The following is an 18,559-nucleotide window of genomic DNA, read 5'->3' on the forward strand; positions in this document are numbered from 1 at the left end:
CTATCTCTACAAAAATAAACAAAAGAAATTACACCTTTCAACTATTCCTACTTCAGAAAGGCAAAATAACCACATACTTTTATAGCTAGTTAACAATACTATATAATGCTGACAATTTTTGAAATTATCCACTGTCTTCTTAGAATGCCAAAAAAAAAAAAAAAGAAAGAAAAAGAAAAGAAACAAAAGAACTTAACTTTCAGACATTACTTTCCTGACATTACCTTTACAGGATCCCAGTAGCCGAATGCGCTTGTATATTTATAGGTAAAGCTAAGCATTTTCTGGGCAAGATGTGTTGATATTGGATAACACTTCTCAAAAATGCTTGCGCGATTCTCTACCAGCGGTTTCAGTTTTGTATTCAACATATATTGTACAATGTGGATTTTCCGAGCTCCATTAATGAGAATTACTGGTACCAAAAACTTTTCAAATTCGCTCTGATGAGAAAAGCATAAAGCCAAATATATTTAGTGGGAAGAAGGCTGGTAGTATTCAGTGGCACCACATAGTCATTACTGGTGACTGACTACATCAGTCTAGAGCACAAATATTTTTCAGCTTCTGCGTGACTGCATGCTGGCAGCTAGACTATTTGACCCTGTGTGGCTTCCATGTTGCCCTTGTTAATTAACTTCTTTTCATAATTGTAAGTAGTGCTGACAAAAGGGAATATAGCCCTAAAATGCACATTTCTTTGGAAAAGTTAAAAATAAAGCATAAATCAAATTTCTTTTGTTTCATACTCAAATGTCACTTTTTTGAATTATGAAAAATAGAGAAAAATTAATAACCTGTATTATTTGTAAATTACGCATATCTGCTTCAAATTTTTCTCCCAGTTCACTTTTCAGGTGTTCAAGTGCATCAATTTCCTGTTCTTCTTCTTCCTCACTCATTACTTCCTCATCTTTTGTAAATTCATCTTCAAGAATATTGTCAATATCATCATCTTCTTCTTCAGGATCTTCTTCACTAATTTCTTCATCTTCTCTAACAATCTAGGGAAGAAAACATTCCCTTTTACTGTACATATAAAATTTGTAACAAACAACACGGCTAACTAATTGTCTGGAAGGTGCAGGGAAGATGACAGGGTGAGGGCCAGTTCCTGCTCAGTCTGTGTTCCTTCCTCTTCACAAAAAAGGCTTGGCAATGGACTAGTGTTTCTCAGTTCTGGTTCTTTTTCATTTCAAGTTTGAAACCATTTGGTCTGCTTACTACTATTCCCTTTTTTTTATACATCGACAATTTTTATCCTGAGATTTGATTTTCTAAGGATCACTGGAAATACGGTGGATTGGTGGATAAGCCCACACTACCAGCTGAGGACATTTTAGTTTCAGATGATCTTGTGCTCACCTTTGCACTTAGGGTGTATATCAGATGAGATCGGCTGCGTTCAGGGTGGTATGGCCATAGACTTAGAGTATGTATCAATATCTCTATTAACTACTCACCTGGGCACAGTGTCGCACAATTCTACTTACTTGCTGCCCTGGTTCCCCATCCTGGCTCTCCCTGGTTTTCTCCTGCCTGTGGCTGCTCCACAGTTTGTAGAGGGGACACAGGCACCAGAGAAGAAGCCAGGGGGCAGGAAGAGAGCCAGGACTTAGGAGCGAGGAGTAAGAGTAGAAGCAAGACCTCCCAGGAAGTGGAAGATATGCAATGTAAATCTCAAGATGAAGGGAGTTGGCTTATAAAATATTTTTAGTCACATTTGGAGACTAAAGTTCCACATGATGGCAACAGTTTCCTATGAAATTAACAAGAGTAAACCTTGAGGCTTTAACGTGATTTCTAATGTTAAAATGTTTTATTTGCTGCTAAAAAGTCAGACAGTAAAGCAATGATTTTTATTCAGGGTGAGAAGACAACCCTGGGTAGGGCTTTATCTGCATATAGTTCCCCCATTAGTTGTAAAAAGGTGGGTCATGGAGCTGCATGTTCTGTACAAAGAGGCAAGTGATGAGAAGGCTCCTGTTTCTGTTCACAAAAGCCAGCTCGCATGTCTATGTAGTCAGGACGGATTCGACTCAGGGTGTCACATTAGCGGACTATAGCAATCACACTAAGTGATCCTTGAAATGCTATATTTTGTTTAGTCTTTCTTTGTCTGAGGTGGTATAGCAGGACATACAAAGTTCCCACCAAAGGACTTGGAAAAAAATTACACAGTTTTAATCCTTGATTCAGCAAAAATTTCAGGAATTGTCTTTCAAGAGTCAGTTTGTAAAAATTAATTGTGTGGGATACATTGCTAATTTTATAAAAGATTAAGTCTCAGGAGAGTTAACTTACAAAAACCTATTTAATTTATAAGGTGGATATTGGATCTTTTAACAAAAAATAATAAGAAACTCCTCATTCTAATGTTAACAAATGGAAAAGTTATAAATTAAGAATATTTAAAATTTATCCAGGAAACTAGTTATCTTAGGGCAAAAAATTTAAAGAATAGCAAAGAAGGAAAATTAAAGTATTATTAATTAGGGAAACTAGGTATTATTAAATTTTCCCATTTTATAATGAAAAAACCTAGGCTCAAAGAGATTAAGTAATGCTCAATGTTATACAACATAAAAAAAAACCCTACCCCTTGTAAGTTGGTGCCTACTATGTGTCAGCACTATGGCACTACTAGGTACCATCAATGGACAAATTCAGAGAGAGCTGGAGTGATTATGCCAGTTTAGGTCAACTCCGTCTGAAAGTCTATAATCCTTTAATAATATGTCCCTGAGACATTTGAGGTGATTTTTAAGGACTTCCAAGGGCTAAAGGTAGTTAACTGTGATTGGACCCAGGTTAGGATTTGTGTGTTTTTATCTTGAACATTAGCATGACCTCTTCAACAGAGTAGAGTTTCAGAACACGTTTGTTCAGGGAATGAGCAGTAGAATGAGGCCAGAGGCTTCTGTGAATTTTGTTCATGGCTGATTCTCCAGCGTCTGAAATAGTGTCAGGCACACAGTGAATGCTCAGTTAAGGTTTGCTGATGACTGACTGGATGAATGAAGATCAAACCAAATAAAGAGGAGAGTCCTCGTTCCTTAGATGGTTCCATAACTTCTTCAGTCTAATGGTTTTAAATCAACTTTTGGTTGTAAATACTTTGAACAAAGAAATAATTGTTCTGGCCTCTCTTTTGCAATGTTTTGACCCACAGTTACAGTTGCATTATATCAGGAGTCTTCTATACATAAATCGAGCATAACCACATGGGGTGATATATGGTTGCATGTATAGCCAGTCGTGTTTTCTGTTATTCCTCTTTTATTGGGAGTTTAATTTTTATATAGCTGGAAATCAGATCACAGAAGTCAGCCTTGATAAGATGTTACCAGAGGACCTTAAACCAGAAGGAAATGGAAGAAGGCAGAGACTATCTTATTGTTGGCTTTGGTTACAGGGTTACTGGTAACCTGATTGCATAAATACAAGCCTCAGGTTCTTTATAGAACTAGCTGGTCTAGTCACACCTCCTCCTGTACCCCTGAGCAAGCTTGGCTGTAGTGTTTGGGTCAGTGAGGTCAATTTGGAAACAGCTCCTCTCTAAACAAAACAAAATCCCCAATTTTCAAGGTTTATGTGTTTTTTGTTTCTTTTAAATCAGCAGATGGAGAGAGGAAGCTGTACTGAGCATCCTGCAGAGTGTGTGACTCAGGGATCACAGGCTCTGCCTTATTCCATTCTTTATTTTGAGATAACCTGTATTTCAGTTCCAGCACAGTTCCTCAGGCTCTTGGTCTCGACCTCAGCCCCAAGCTCCCAGCCTGTTTCCTACGCCATGGGCTGGAAGTGTGAAAGCAAAACTAAAATTCCAAAAGAAGCACTGTTTAATGTAGAATTATATTTCATATTAGATTATTTAAATGTCTCTAGTGGTTTTCTTTCTTTTAAAAGTTTTTATTTTTCAGATTTCAAAAATAATAGAAGATCATTGTAAATAGTAATGGAATAACAAATGGTATAAAAAATAAAAATGAAATATAATCTCACTACTTCCACACAAACTCTGTATTTTCTTCAAGACTTTTATCTGTGCAACATTTATGTTATACTGTTTACACACACACACAATGGGTGTCCTGCTTTTTTTTAAAAAATATTATTTACTTACCTCTTTCTTTCTTTTTTCTTTCTCTGCTGTAAGTTCAGCTCTTCTTTTAGCAATCTTATCATCCTATTAAAGAAAGAGATATTTAAAATTTTTAATGTGTAATGATAAAATTACTTTCTATGTATTAATGTTACACACACACACACACACACACACACACACACACACACACTTCCCCTGAAGTGGGAATAACATTTGGGTAAAAGGATGGTAAGTTTTCCGAAAAAGTATGTGGTGGCGGTGATTATGTTACTACATCCTTGTACCTTGGAACCACTTGATTAGCCATTTCCCTTCAGAGGTATAAAGAGCCCTTGGAGCCAGTTGTTCTTTCAGAAACTTTAGAATTCCTTTTCAAATTTATTGCTTACTGATTTGCTTTTGGTGAAGAGGTGGATTTTGTACATGAAGAAATAGAAAAAAAGCTTAAAGGCAATCTGTTGAAAATGTTTGATAATCTTTTATCAAACTATTAAAATATAAGAGCATAATAAAACCTAAAAATACATACTCATATATAAGTGAGGAAAGCATATATAGTTTGGATATGTTCACAGACATGGTGTATCGGCAGTTCCCCAGGCTTTCTAGGGGCCTCTAAATCTAATGCAATGAATCCTTACCCTCTGATATGTCCCCAAGGTTCACATGAAAACTAATCAGCCCCACTTAGGTTCTGGGGCTCATTGACTCAGGACTCTCTAAATTGCAATCCCTTTAAATCCTAGGGTATTACAGTGGTGCCTGAAGGCATGCTCTGGGGGCCCATGTCTAGGCCAGCATGATTCTGCTGTTTTTATCTGGCAGTTAGTGAGTATACATTCTGAAGAATTTGTTTTATTAACACTCAAGAAATATTTATAGATAGAACTATAAAACTGACTGGAATTGAATTCATTTACTTTTTGAGCCCCCAGAGAGATTCTCTAGCTCTTTAGAGCAGGGGTGTCCACTTTTTTGGTGTCTCTGGGCCACAATGGGAGAAGAAGAGTTGTCTTGGGCCCTACATTAAATACATTGTGACATATAATCATAAAAAAATCTCATAATGTTTCAAGTAGATTTATGATTTTGTGTTGGGCTGCATTCATAGCCACTGTGGCCTGCATGTGGCCTGCAGGACATAGAAACCATAAAAAAGAAACCAGTCAGAAATGAAGGATACACTAGCTGAAGACTAACTTACAGAGAATCAACAGTAGAGTAGATGAAGCCAAGAATCAAATCAGCGATTTGGAATACAGAGAGCAAAAAAGCCCCAAAAAACCAAAAGCAAAAACAACCCCACCAAATCAGAACAGCAAGGAGAAAAAAAAAAAATGAGGACAGTGTAAGGAGCCTCTGAGACAACATCATGGGAATGCCAGAAGAAGAGAGCAAGAAATTGAAAACCTATTTGAAAAAATAATCACAGAAAACTTTCCTAACCTGGTGAAGGAAATGAACATACAAGTCCAGGAAGTGCACAGAGTCCCAAATAAGATGAACCCAAAGAGGCCCAAACCAAGACACATCATAATTAAAATGCAAAAGGTTAAAGAGAAAGAGGGAATATTAAAAGCAGCAAGAGAAAGGCAGTTAATTACCTATGAGGGAGCTCCCATAAGATTGTCGGCTGATTTCTCAACAGAAACTTTGCAGGCCAGAAGGGATTGGCAAGAAATGTTCAAAGTGGTGAAAAAGCAAAGACCTACAATAAGATTACTTTACTCAGCAAAGCTATCATTTAGAATTGAAGGACAGATAAAGAGCTTCCCAGACAAGAAAAAGCTAAAGGAGTTCATTACCACTAAACCAGTATTATATGAAATGCTTAAGGGTCTTCTTTAAGAAGATGAAGAAAAAAGAAAGATAAAATATATGAACAAAAAATGGCAATAAACACCTATCTAATAACAGCTGAATCTGCACCCCAAATGAACAAGTGTAACAGAAACAGACATATATACAGGGGACATTTTGACAGTTGCTAGATGGAAGGGGATTGGAGGAATGGATGAAAAAGGTGAAGAGATTAAGAAATACAACTTGGCTGTTACAGAATAGTCATAAGGATGTAAAGCACAGCATAGGGAATATAGTCAATAATATTCTAATAACTATGTATGGTATCGGATAGGTACAAGACATACTAGGATGATTACTTAATAAGTTATATAATGTCTAATCACTGGGGTATACCTGAAGCTATTATAATATTGTATGTCAATTATAACTGAAAAATAAAAAAATGATTTAAAAATTTAAAAAATCTGGGAGGAGGAAAAAAAAAAGAACCCCACCCTTTTTATTATCTTTTTTTTTAAAAACCAAAGTTTTACAATAGGTGCTTTAACTGTATAGTTGTGAAAACACAGTCATCTTTGCATTTTCTTTTTTTTAAAGATTTTATTTATTTATTTTAGAGAGAGGGGAAGAGAGGGAGAATGAGAGGGAAAGAAACAGCAATATATGTTTGCCTCTCATGTGTGCCCCCTACTGGGGACCTGACCTGTAACCCAGGCATGTGCCTTGACTAGGATTTGAGCCAGTGACCCTTTGGTGTACAGGTTGGCAGTCAATCCACTGAGTCACACCAGCCAGGGCTACCTTTGCATTTCCATAACATAGAGAACACTGTATACGTTTCCCACAAAGAAATGCCAAAGATGCACAATAACACACATACATAATCTGAGTCTATTTTTCCTCTTATCCTTTCACTCAAATAAATTGTGGTTAGTTAAGTTTAACTAATTATTGTATGTCTGTTAAATGCCATCACTTTTATGAGTATTGCAATATATATATATACTTTCATTTTTCTGCTCAAAGCATATCTGCAAAGCAGACAGTATTCAATTTTATAGGTGAATTAACAAAGTCAGAGGGTTTAACTTATGTAATGTCACATGGCTAGTGGGGGATGGTGTAAGAAAATTCCAGATAAGGGAGTGGAAAAGCATATGGTATGTTGGGGGCTGCAGAGGAGGGTTTGCATTTGCTCTAACTAAGAAACAAAGTTAGAAAAGAGGTTTGAAATTTCTTCTCTTTCAAAGGTGATGTCAGTCTTGGGAAAAGCCAGAAGTCACAGGGCACCAAATCGGGGCTGTAGGGGGGCTGAGTCACCTGGGTGATTTGATGTTTCACAAAAAGACTCTGCATGAGACATGATGCATGAGTGGGTGTGTTGTGTGATGAAGCTGCCAATCACCAGTTGCCCATAGCTGCGGCCTTCTGAATCACTGAAATAGAAAAGAGTTCCCTTTTCTCCATGGTTTAGCCCCTTTTTGTCTTTTGATGACAGCCACTCTAACAGCTATGAGGTGCTATCTCACTCTGGTTTTGGTTTGCATGTTCCTGATAATAGCGATGTTGAGTACATTTTCATGTACCTATTGGCCATTTGTATGTCTTTGGAAAAATATTTATTCAATTCATCTGCCAGTTTGTTTATTTATTATCCTCACCCAAGGACATGCTTATTGATTTTAGAAAGGGAGAGGGGAAAAATAAAAGAGGGAGAGAAACATCTGAATCGTTGTGAGAGAGAAACACTAAATGGTTGCCTCTCCTATGTGCCCTGATTGGGGACCGAACCTGCAACCGAGGCACATGCGCAGACCAGGAATCAAACCCACAACCTTCTTGTTTAGGGAACAATGCTTCAACCAGCTGAGCCACACTGGCCAGGGCCATCTGATAGTTTGTAATTGGATCGTTTGTTTTTTTGATACTAAATTGTGTGAGTTATTTATATATTTTGGATTGTAACCCCTTATCAGATATATAATTCACAAATATTTTTCCCCACTTGGTATACTATCTTTTGTTTCTACACTTAGCTGTGTAGAAACTTTTTAGTTTGGTGTAGTCCCACTTGTTGACTTTTGATTTTGATGTCAAATTAAAAAAAATTGCCAAGGTCAATGTCAAGGAGCTTACTTCCTATATTTTCTTCCGGGCTGTCAGGGGACTGGAATGCACATGTATGAACAATGATGACTTTATTCTATTAGTCAGTAGGGGAAGTAGATGCCGTTGAGTGAGCATGTCTACTTTGTGGCTGTTGCATTCAAAATGACTGAGCAAGGAGTTTTATGTTCAAGTCTTCAATCCATTTTGGGTTGATTTTTTTATATAATGTAAGATAGGAGTTCAGTTCACTCTTTTGCATGTGGCTGCCCAGTTTTATGAACATCATTAATTGAAAAAACTGTCCTTTTCCCACTGTGTATTCTTAGCTGCTTTGATGTAAATAAATTACGATAAATGTGTGGGGTTATTTCTGGGCTCTGTATTCTGTTCCGCTGATCTATGTGTCTCGTCTGTTATTCAACTCTTTTATAGAATTTTTTAGTTCAGTACTGCACTCTTCAACTCTGTGATTTCTCTTCGGTACTTTTTTATATTTGCTGTCTCTTAGTTGAAATTCTCATTTTGTTCATTTACTGTTCTCCTGACTTGATTAGCATCTTCATGACCATTATTTTGAACTCCTTGTCAGGTAAATCACTTATTTCCATTTCAGTAAGCTTTGCTTCTGGTGCTTTATCTTGTTTTGTTTAAAACATATTCTTTTGTTTCTTCATTTTCTTTGACTTTCTGTGTTGGTTTCTGCACATTAAATAAAAGAGACACTTCTCCCAGTCTTGACAGAATAGCCTTATATAGATTAACCTTATTGATCAGCCTGGCCCACATTCTTAGCTGTTTCTCAAAACTTTGTAATGACTACAGTCAGCACAGGCTAATGGGAAGTTAGACTTTCAGGCAGCAGCTGTTTGATATGGATAATCTGGGTATTTTCTTGTTCTCCCAATATGCAGGAGTAAAAGGTACCAACTTGCTCAGCTAGTTTCTGTGTCCCCTTCAGAGGGAATTGCTTTGTATATAGATTCAGTGTGTCCATGGGACAAAGTGAGTTGGGGAGGCTCCTATGTCTTTATCTTGGGCCAGAACTCAGGGCACTCTAACTGAATGTCTATGACATTTAGTTTGATCATTCATCAGCTGATGGATATTGGGTAGTTTCCACTTTTTGGCTATTAAGAATGATGTGATTATGAACATTCATATACAAATTTTTATGTGGACATATTTTCAATTCTACTCAATAGATTTCTAGAAGTGGAATTGTTTGGTTCCCTAAGACACTTTTGAACACTTTATAGAATACTCCTCATGTTACAGTTTTAGAAAGGATATTCTAAACTATTATCTGGATCCTTATCACTATAGGCTTACATCGCCTTCATGGATGGTGCCATAATTCTAGGACCTAGTGAAAAAACCACTGATAATTTTAATTCTCTGTGTTTCAAGGCCTGCTTCACCTGCTGTCCCTTCCATAATGCTCCTGTGTCAGATATAAGGATACTTCAGTGCTATCACAATCTTTACTTTTATTTGCCTTAAAGAGAGAAGCATTAATATATAGATAATGACTTAGGCCTCAAATAAACCTTAACTCTTTAATTATAAAAATTCTTAATATTTGATGGAAAGTGTTTTTCATTTGATAACTGTGATATTTAAATCAGAAACTACATTTTTGTAAAGACCACTTTATAAATTGAATAGATGCTGAAAAAATTTATTCTCATATTTTTTTTACAAGACACATACCTTGATTTTTGCCTTCATTTCTTTAATGAGTTTTTTCCTTTCTAATTTTATCTTTTGTTTCAGTTTCCACTTTTCAATTTGGGGAGGCAGGAGGCGATCAGAAATATCTTGATCATCCACTTGTATTAAAACAGCAGCATCTGGGAAAAATCCATGTTCCACCAGGAACTGGGCCTCGTCAGGATACCGTGGGAAACCATCTAATATAAAACCTGTGGAACTAGGTATACATTTCATAATTTACTTAAAATATTATAAATATTGAACTAAAAATGAAAAAAGTATGATAAATCTCAACTTTATATAAGATATGCAATGAATAGTTTAAAAAGCAGTATCTTTTCATTCTTTTAATGTTTCTACTTGTATAAACATGATGTGTGTTCTCTCAAATGTATGAAATTAGATTAAAATTATAATATTTTATACTTAAATTTATAATATAGATAAGTTCTCTTTAACTGTAAATAGTCTTAATATTTGATGAGAATTAAGAGAAAATAAATTAGGAGGAATACCCAGCCTAATGAGTGTGTCACCCTTTATAAAAAGGTGGGTTGGCCAGCCCGCCTTTAGTGGGGATCCACTCCTCAGTAGTTTTTCTTTTAGTGATGCTTCCTTTTCTGAGACAATTCATACCCTCCTCCTTGTGTCCTCTTGTAACTCATGGCAGTTATTTGTGCATATATCCTGGCTCATATGTATTAAGACGATTATAATCAAATAGAATCATCAGACTTATTTGAGTATGATGAAACTTGTAGAATCATGAAAATAACTGGAATGTTAACACACTTTCATTGTGGAGCAATTAGAAAAGAATCAGGCTTTGAGAACTTGCCTTTGCTTAATTGACAAAGTCAATATTGGTCCCTTCTCCTTTTTTAAAAAGATTTTATTTATTTATTTTTAGAGAGAGGGGAAGGGAGGGAGAAACAAAGGGAGAGAAACATCAATATGTGGTTGCCTCTTGCACGCCCCCAACTGGGGAACCAGCCCACAATCCAGGCATGTGCCCTGACAGGGAATTGAATCAGCAACCCTTTGGTTCATGGGCCGGCACTCAATTCACTGAGCCACTCCAGCCAGGGCATTTGGTCCCCTTTAGAATGAGAGTTTATCCTGCTTTTCTAAAATTTGGTTTGCTTAAATATTTATATTTAAATACATGTTTTCTTCTTCATATGAACGGAACTATCATGAGCATTTGATAGTTTCAGCTCTTGACATTAAAAAACGTTTCCTATCTTATTAATGGGCAAATTTCCATAAAAGGGCCATAACATGTGCCCTTTTCTTTAGAGATGCCTTCAGCATCATCTCTTTTGTGAGGGTTAATTTCATTCCTACCGTTCAAGCTGTCACTTCTTTGTCAATGACTTCTAAATTTTAACCTTTACACCCAAACTCTGTTGTGAGTTTCAATTCAGAATTTTCAAAAAGCTGCTTAATTTCTCTATCTCAGTGCCCGTCAGGAATTACATATGCATCATACTGTCAAAAATCATAATTATTGTTATTCTTCCGCACTGCTGTTCCTTCTAATTCACAAGTATTCGGGTGGCAAACCTCAGAAGCATTTGGACTGGCTCCCTCAGTTCCCTCTTGGTTCTCATAAATACAAGCTAAGTCCTGGCATGCACATTTCCATTTCCGGCATTACGTCTTAGTTCAGGCCCTTTGATATCTCTCCAGGACTAATGCAATGCTCTTTTTAAAATGTGTTGATTCTTTCCAGTTTATAAAAGCAACAAATCTCACTATAGAAAAAGTGGAAAATACTGGAAAAGGAAAGGCAAAACATAATCTCATGTTCCAGAGGTTATTGACATTTTGTTTTCTTTCCATTTTGTTCTTCATGTGTCCAACTCTCTATTATATCATAATTAACATTGTATCTTCTTTTTTTAACTCACCATTAAAATAAGAAATGACATTTCTTATGTTATTACAAATTCTTCATTGTAACATATTTTAATGGTTGTATAATATTGTTATTTTATTTAGGCTTTTACAATTTCATACCTAACTTCTAATTCTTCAAACCACACACTTTTTTTTTTTTTTTAAAGTATGGTATTAAGGTCAGGAGCTAAATTAATAAAGAACAACTCATGACTGTTGTTGCAGCAACCTACCTAAGTTTACTACAACTACTAATCTAATTTAGGGAACAAGAAATTAAAATTAAAGTTGACGATTCATAATCCCACTCACTCTTTTAGTCCAGGGACTAAGTGAAAGAGTATCCAGAGGAGCACTGGGACTGGCCAGTTATCTCATCTCCAAAATGAGATAATAAAACTTTCTATTCCATAGGGTAGCAGTAACGATTAAGTAAATTAATATGAATTAAATATAGTAGAACAGTACCTGGCACAGAGTAACTTCCATTTAAGTGTTTGCTATTAGTACTATAAATATTATTTTACTCTCTTCCAGTGGATACCACCACAAGAGAGCCTGGTTTAGGAAAATAAAGTGAAGTTTTAAACTCTGGTGTCCTGGAGATTCTTAGCTTTGTCCTGTGTGGGGTCAGGCTTGTTCTCGGCTTTTGGTTAAGGGATAATACTATGGACAGCTATTAAGTGCTCTTAGCTGTAATTGCTAAAAGGCACACCATAAGTTTAGATCATGGGTTCTCAGTCACAACTACACATTAGAATCACTGGGGAAGCTCTCAAAAACAACAATGCCTGTGTGCCAGACTTAACATCCCTAAAGATTTTAATTCAATTGTTTTGGGTTGGGGTCCCTGGCATCAGTATTTTAAAAATAATTCCCCTGTTGTTTTTAATGTATAGAATCACTAATTTACATGAGAGTAAAGGAGGAAATTCTTAAATTTATATTGGATTGCATTTTAAACTTTTGAGAATAAGGCAAATTAAAGGACATAAATGTATAATCCTATATAAATTAAGATACCGTATTGGTTCCTTAAACCACCACTCAGAAAGAATTGCGTCAAGAATTTCAGGAGGCAATGGTTCATTTTCCATTAGATTTAATTTGATTGCTTCTTCTTCTTCTGTAAATTGCACATCTGGAGGCTAAACACAAAAACAAAACAAAACAAATTTAAACCTCTATATTAATTAATAATACGTGATTGCATAGTTGATGAAGATGAGACCCGTTTTCCTCAGTACACTTTTTTTGTACTGTTGCTTGTAAACCTTTTAAAATTTGTGCTGTTTTCTTTAAGCCTATTTTAATATGGTTTTAAATGTTAAATTATACATACCTAAGAGAGTTCCTAGCTATTAGCATAACTGATTTTCATACATGGCTTCAGTATATCTGTCTTACTACTTTTTGTTAAAACCTTGTTCAATTTCTATCCTAATCCTGTAAGGCTTAACTGATTTTTGTCATCTATCTTAAAATGTTTAAACCTGGGTCAGCTAACCAGGAGGTTATCTGAAATACAATCTGCACCATTTACAGGGGATCCTTTGAGGAGAAAAGGGTCTAGTTACATCAGAAAAGTTTCAAAAATGAGTTAGAATGAGGAATTTTCTCTTTGCAACCCCAGATAGAAACCACCTAAGAGAGTCATACAAACTTTCTTATGAGGCATCATGAGACATTAATATTTTGAAATCCCCATTGGTGGTGGGGTGGATTTCTATGATACAAGATTTTTTTTAAAAAGCAGAGAACACAATAATGAAAAACCTTATAGTCTAGGTCAGATGTATCAAGTAACATAGTCCCTAGTAAATGCTGTACAACACTCTTATTAGGGAAAGCTTTCCTGATTTTCATTGGAGTCATGTCAAACTCAGTAATTTTACAGTCTAGATTAGCAGTGAAATTTGTATGTAATGTGGGGAGGATGACTCATAAATGACTATTATGGGCTGTTTTTAAAAATTTTTCTTAGAAACCCTTATAGAGTTTTATATTGCTTATATTCTACTTTCTAAAAGTGATACCTGTAAACACAACTATATGCAAAGAGAGTATCTTTATTACCGGCTTCTTTGTATTTTCTTCCTCAATCTTGACATTGGCCTGAACTGCAAGCTCTTCGAGTTCTTGTTTTGCAAGTTGTTCTTCCTCAGCATCTTCTTCAAATTCAGTTCCAATTTTCTTTTCAGTTTTGAGCATTAGTTTTTCTTGTAGAAATTCTTCAAACTGAATGTGAAAGATGCCCAGATTTTCTGCTACATGTCTCCCACAGACAGTTTTGCCACTGCCACGGGGGCCCAGAAGGCATATCCTTAACGGAGGAGCCTGCCACAGAGGGGTGAGTCGGGAGAGGTGGGATGGGGGAGAGTGAAGAAGAGAAAGTCTTGAGTAATTAAAAAAAATGGCTAATTAACTGCCTCCTCCCAAGACTGAATTATCACTTCATAAATGCAAGGATATTTTGACATTAGGATATAAATTAACATGATTCATTGCCTCAACAATTGTTTTCAGGAGCATTAACAACTATAAGATCATCTTGATACCTTGTGCCAAAAGGCACTTACTAAAATAGAATTTCTTTTAAGTTTTAGTTTGAAAAGAATGGAAACATTTTTAGCATGATAAAAAAGTCTAACAAAGTATATTAAAATGGTATGTCAAAATGATTAAGCATTATGAGATCTATATAGGAATACACAAACTTTCTATGGTATGATGTGAAGAGAAGAAAGATTATAAAATATATACACTAGAAGGGATGTGGAAGAGGATGAGAAAGCAGAACATAAAAATGAAGACTTGCCTAAAGCTGGTGTTACTATGTGTGCTTTGTTTTAAAAAATGAATAAAATATTGCCACAATGTGTTCTTTTATTATTGTAGTAAAATATACATAACATAAAACTTACCATTTTAGCCATTTTAAGTGTACAATTCCATGGCATTATGTACTTCACAATGTTGTGCAACCATTACCACTATCTCTCTGCAGAACTTTTCCATCCCAAACTGGAACTCTGTACCCATTAAACAGCAACTTCTAGTCTCTCCTCTTCTTCACCCCTGGTAACCACTCTTTTGTTTTCTGTCCTTGTGAGTTTACCTTGTGTAAGTCCAATCATACAGTATTTGTTCTTTTGTGTTTGGCTTTCATAAATATTTGTTAAAGGAGGTAGAAAACTGTTTCAAAGGTGATAAACAAGGAAGGATAAAAATGGTCCCACAAACTTAAGAAAAGGTTGATTGTTCTATGGCTATTTAAACCAGTTTTAGAACAGTTTAATTGATCAAGGACAACTCACCTCTGGGAACACTCACTTGCAATCTTGTGAATCAGTGTCAGCCCTTGCTCTTCAGAGTCAAGCAACCAGGCATGAATTGGCCCCTATAATCATGCCTCTGAGTGGGAACCAGGTTAACAGCAGTCTCGTCTGAGTAATCACATTTCTGCAGAGGATGTCAGCCCACTGAAGGCCATGAACCCGTGTATCCCACACTTCCCCCAAATTCTATCTCATGATCTACTCAGAGAGACTGACTTGTTATGGATATAATATGTCCCTAAAAAGTGCACAGGAGCAATCATTAGAATAGGAAAATAGTTTTCACCTGTAATGGTTCTTTATGAGCCACATATTCCTGAGGATGCTCCAAAAATTTTTCTCTAGCCTCAGGACTTGAAAAGTAGTAGATCTTTTCTCGATATTTAACTGCTTCTTCTGGGTTTCCTGGTTGTAGGATGAAGTTTTCTTTGAGAGCCACCGGACAAAAGTGCTTTGTGTCTCCCAAATGCCTTCTTTTCTCTTTCACTCTATCTTCATTCTAGAAATATTATTTAACATTTGGAGAATATTTTAAAAAGTACTTTCATGCAATATTAAAGAGAGAATTACAAAAATAATGTCTCTTAAATAATATTTAATCCATAACAATACATCCTTAAAACAATTTGTAAAGGCCAGTTCTTTTATGGCCTTTTTTAAAAAGCAATATAAAACTATTTATTGACCACTCTTTAGCAGTATTTACAATAAAGTAAAGAATATACAGTTGGATAGCATTCTATTTATTACAAAGTTATTGTTTTTCCTGGCTTCTACTGAACCAAAACCCAAATACTGAGACTGAGCCTACACGTAAGCAATAAATTGGAGTAAAAACATGCAAGTCAAGACTTTAGATTACAAAATCTGTTCACCCCTTTATCCCAGCAGGTCTAAATTGCTAAGGTCTCTAACTATCTGATTAGGTTTCCATGAATAAAGTTTTACATATTCCATGATCATAACTTTTTAGTTAATACAACACAGAGATTTTAACTTTCTGTAAAGAACAGCTTACCAAGCGAAACCTATAAACAAGTCTTGCTTGCCTAATTAAAACATATCTGGGTTTTCCTAGTTTCCTCGTTTGGGAGGGGAGGTTGTTGGTAGTGATAAAATTTTCTTTTTAGGGGTTTTGCAAATAAACGTGCATTTATCACTGTAGATATGGACATGGATTCTGATGTGGCTACTTTTCAATTGTCCAATTCAAACTGCTTACACTATATTTAAATTGCCCAATTAATTACAAATTATCTTTTTAATTTCAAAGGTTAAAGCCTCAGGGAAAATTTCAATATAATTTGAAGTGATTTATTTCTAAGGTTGCTGAAAATGATGGCAGCCCAGAAATATGAGCTTATCTATGGTTTTGAAAAGCTGTTTTTGGTTTTGTTTAAAAAAAATAAAGGAAAACCATTTATATTTACATATGTATACACACCAAACATCCCCACCAAATAAACAAAAACCCACAATGATCCTTAGGCATATATGACTTAAACACAAATTCTGACTAATGACAATGGAGGTTTCCCCCAACATTTAGAAAAGCTGTTCTCTAATACAGAGGAAAGAATATACCATGGTATCAAATGTTCTTTTCTGATAAAGGAAGCAACTACAGAAAGCTTTTGTTGAAAGCAACCAGTACTATAGATGCAACCCTTCACAAACTCCCAGTACTACTTCAAAACAAACATATCAAACTTGATTTTTATTAGAATGTAGTTATTTCTTCATGCGAATAAATAAAAAATCAAGACCCAGATTTTTAATATGTAGAAATGTATATAAAAAGCAATGCAAACAATTATTGGGCTTTCTCTTCTGAACAAGAATGCCAAGTTAGTCTCTCTTCATAAAAAGCAATTACAATGTGAGGACACTTCATATTTGCCTCTTATGCCAGCACCAAATATGCCTCATCTGAATCTTTCCATTTCATGAGAAACATTAAGTCTCCACTGCTGTCTGTGGCACCAATTATTTGTCCAGGATAAAGACCTCTGGCAAAGCCTCTTGGTTTATCAGCAGCATATCTTTTCTTTTTTGATTTGCTATCATCAGATTCACTGTCAGATAAAGACTTTCTTGTGTACCATCTTTATCAGCTTTTCAAGAATTAAGAAACGCTTCAATTAACTCTGGACAATCTAAGTTTTCTTCAGGTTCCCATGTATTGTCAGCAGCTGTGAATCGCTCCCACTTCAGGAAATACTCTAGCTTCCCATTCACTAAGCGTTGGTCCAATACTTTTTCCACTACAAATTCTTCAGCTTCTGGCTCTTCAACTTTTTTCTTTCCATTCCATTTCTTTCCCATTGTTCGCAATGCTGTTTTATTGGAGGCCATTTTTAAAAAAAATTTTAAAAGTATATTTTATTGATTATGCTATGACAGTTGTCTCAGTTTTTTCTCCCCTTTCCCCCCCTTCTATCCTGCAGTCCCCTCCCTCCAGCATTCTCCCATACCCTTAGTTCATGTCCATGGGTTGTACATATCAGTTCTTTGGCCTCTCCATTTCCTATACTATTCTTAACCTCCCCCTGTCTATTTTGTATCTACCAATTATGCTTCTTATTCCCTATATCTTTTCCCTCATTCTCCACCATCCCTCTTCCCACTGATAACCCTCCATGTGATCTCCATTTCTGTGATTCTATTCCTGTTCTAGTTATTTGCTTAGTTTGTTTTTGTCTTTAGGTTCAGTTGTTGACAGTTGTGAGTTTGCTGTCATTTTACAGTTCATAGTTTTGATGTTCTTCTTTTTCTTAGATAAGTCCCTTTAACATTCCATATAGTAAGAGCTTGGTGATGATGAACTCCTTTAACTTAACATTATCTGGGAAGCACTTTACCTGCCCTTCCATTCTAAATGATAGCTTTGCTGGATACAGTAATCTTGGATGTAGATCCTTGGCTTTCATGACTTTGAATACTTCTTGCCAGCTCCTTCTTGCCTGTAAGATTTCTTTTGAGAAGTCAGCTGATAGCCTTATGGAGACTCCTTTGTAGGTAACTGTCTCCTTTTCTCTTGCTGCTTTTAAGATTCTCTCCTTATCTTTAACCTTGGGTAATTTAATTATGATGTGCCTTGGTGTGTTCCTCCTTGAGTCCAACTTCTTTAGGACTCTCTGAGCTTCCTGGACTTGCATGTTTATTTCCTTGGCCAGATTGGGGAAGTTTTCCTTCATTATTTTTCAAATAAACTTTCAATTTCTTGTTCTTCCCCTTCTCCTTCTGGCATCCCTATCATTTGGATGTTGGAATGTTTAAAGTTGTCCCAGAGGTTCCTAAGCCTCTCCTCATTTTTTTTTTTTTTGAATTCTTGTTTCTTCATTCTGTTCTTATTGAATGTTTATTTCTTCCTTCTGTTCCAAATCATTGACTCGAGTCCCAGTTTCCCTCCATTCACTGTTGGTTCCCTGTATATTTTTCTTTATTTCACTTTGTATAGCCTTCACTTCTTCATTTATTTTGTGGCCATACTCTGCACATCCTGATTACCAGTGTTTTGAACTCTGCCTCTGCTATCTCCTCATTGCTTCGTTATTTTTCTGGAGTTTTGATCTGTTCTTTC

General features: G+C 35.8%; 1 protein-coding gene and 1 pseudogene across 1 annotated transcript in view; both read right to left on the reverse strand.

Moving 5' to 3' along the window:
- AK9 (adenylate kinase 9) overlaps positions 1 to 18,559 on the reverse strand; it is a 105,846-nt gene that overhangs the window by 18,419 nt on the left and 68,868 nt on the right. Inside the window, exons 23-29 of the mRNA XM_054568640.1 lie at positions 15,263 to 15,475; positions 13,715 to 13,975; positions 12,662 to 12,786; positions 9,734 to 9,953; positions 4,127 to 4,189; positions 798 to 1,004; positions 225 to 443 (exon numbers count right to left, since the gene is read on the reverse strand). Coding sequence (XP_054424615.1) covers positions 225 to 443; positions 798 to 1,004; positions 4,127 to 4,189; positions 9,734 to 9,953; positions 12,662 to 12,786; positions 13,715 to 13,975; positions 15,263 to 15,475 — 1,308 coding nt within the window. The remainder of the gene's footprint in view (positions 1 to 224; positions 444 to 797; positions 1,005 to 4,126; positions 4,190 to 9,733; positions 9,954 to 12,661; positions 12,787 to 13,714; positions 13,976 to 15,262; positions 15,476 to 18,559) is intronic.
- LOC129067166 (chromobox protein homolog 3-like) lies at positions 16,790 to 17,331 on the reverse strand (annotated as a pseudogene).

The sequence above is a fragment of the Pteronotus mesoamericanus genome, unplaced genomic scaffold (genome assembly GCF_021234165.1).
Source record: "Pteronotus mesoamericanus isolate MK-2021 breed Mesoamerican mustached bat unplaced genomic scaffold, CSHL_Meso_final contig_20, whole genome shotgun sequence".
In the NCBI taxonomy this organism is placed as follows: Eukaryota; Metazoa; Chordata; class Mammalia; order Chiroptera; family Mormoopidae; genus Pteronotus; species Pteronotus mesoamericanus.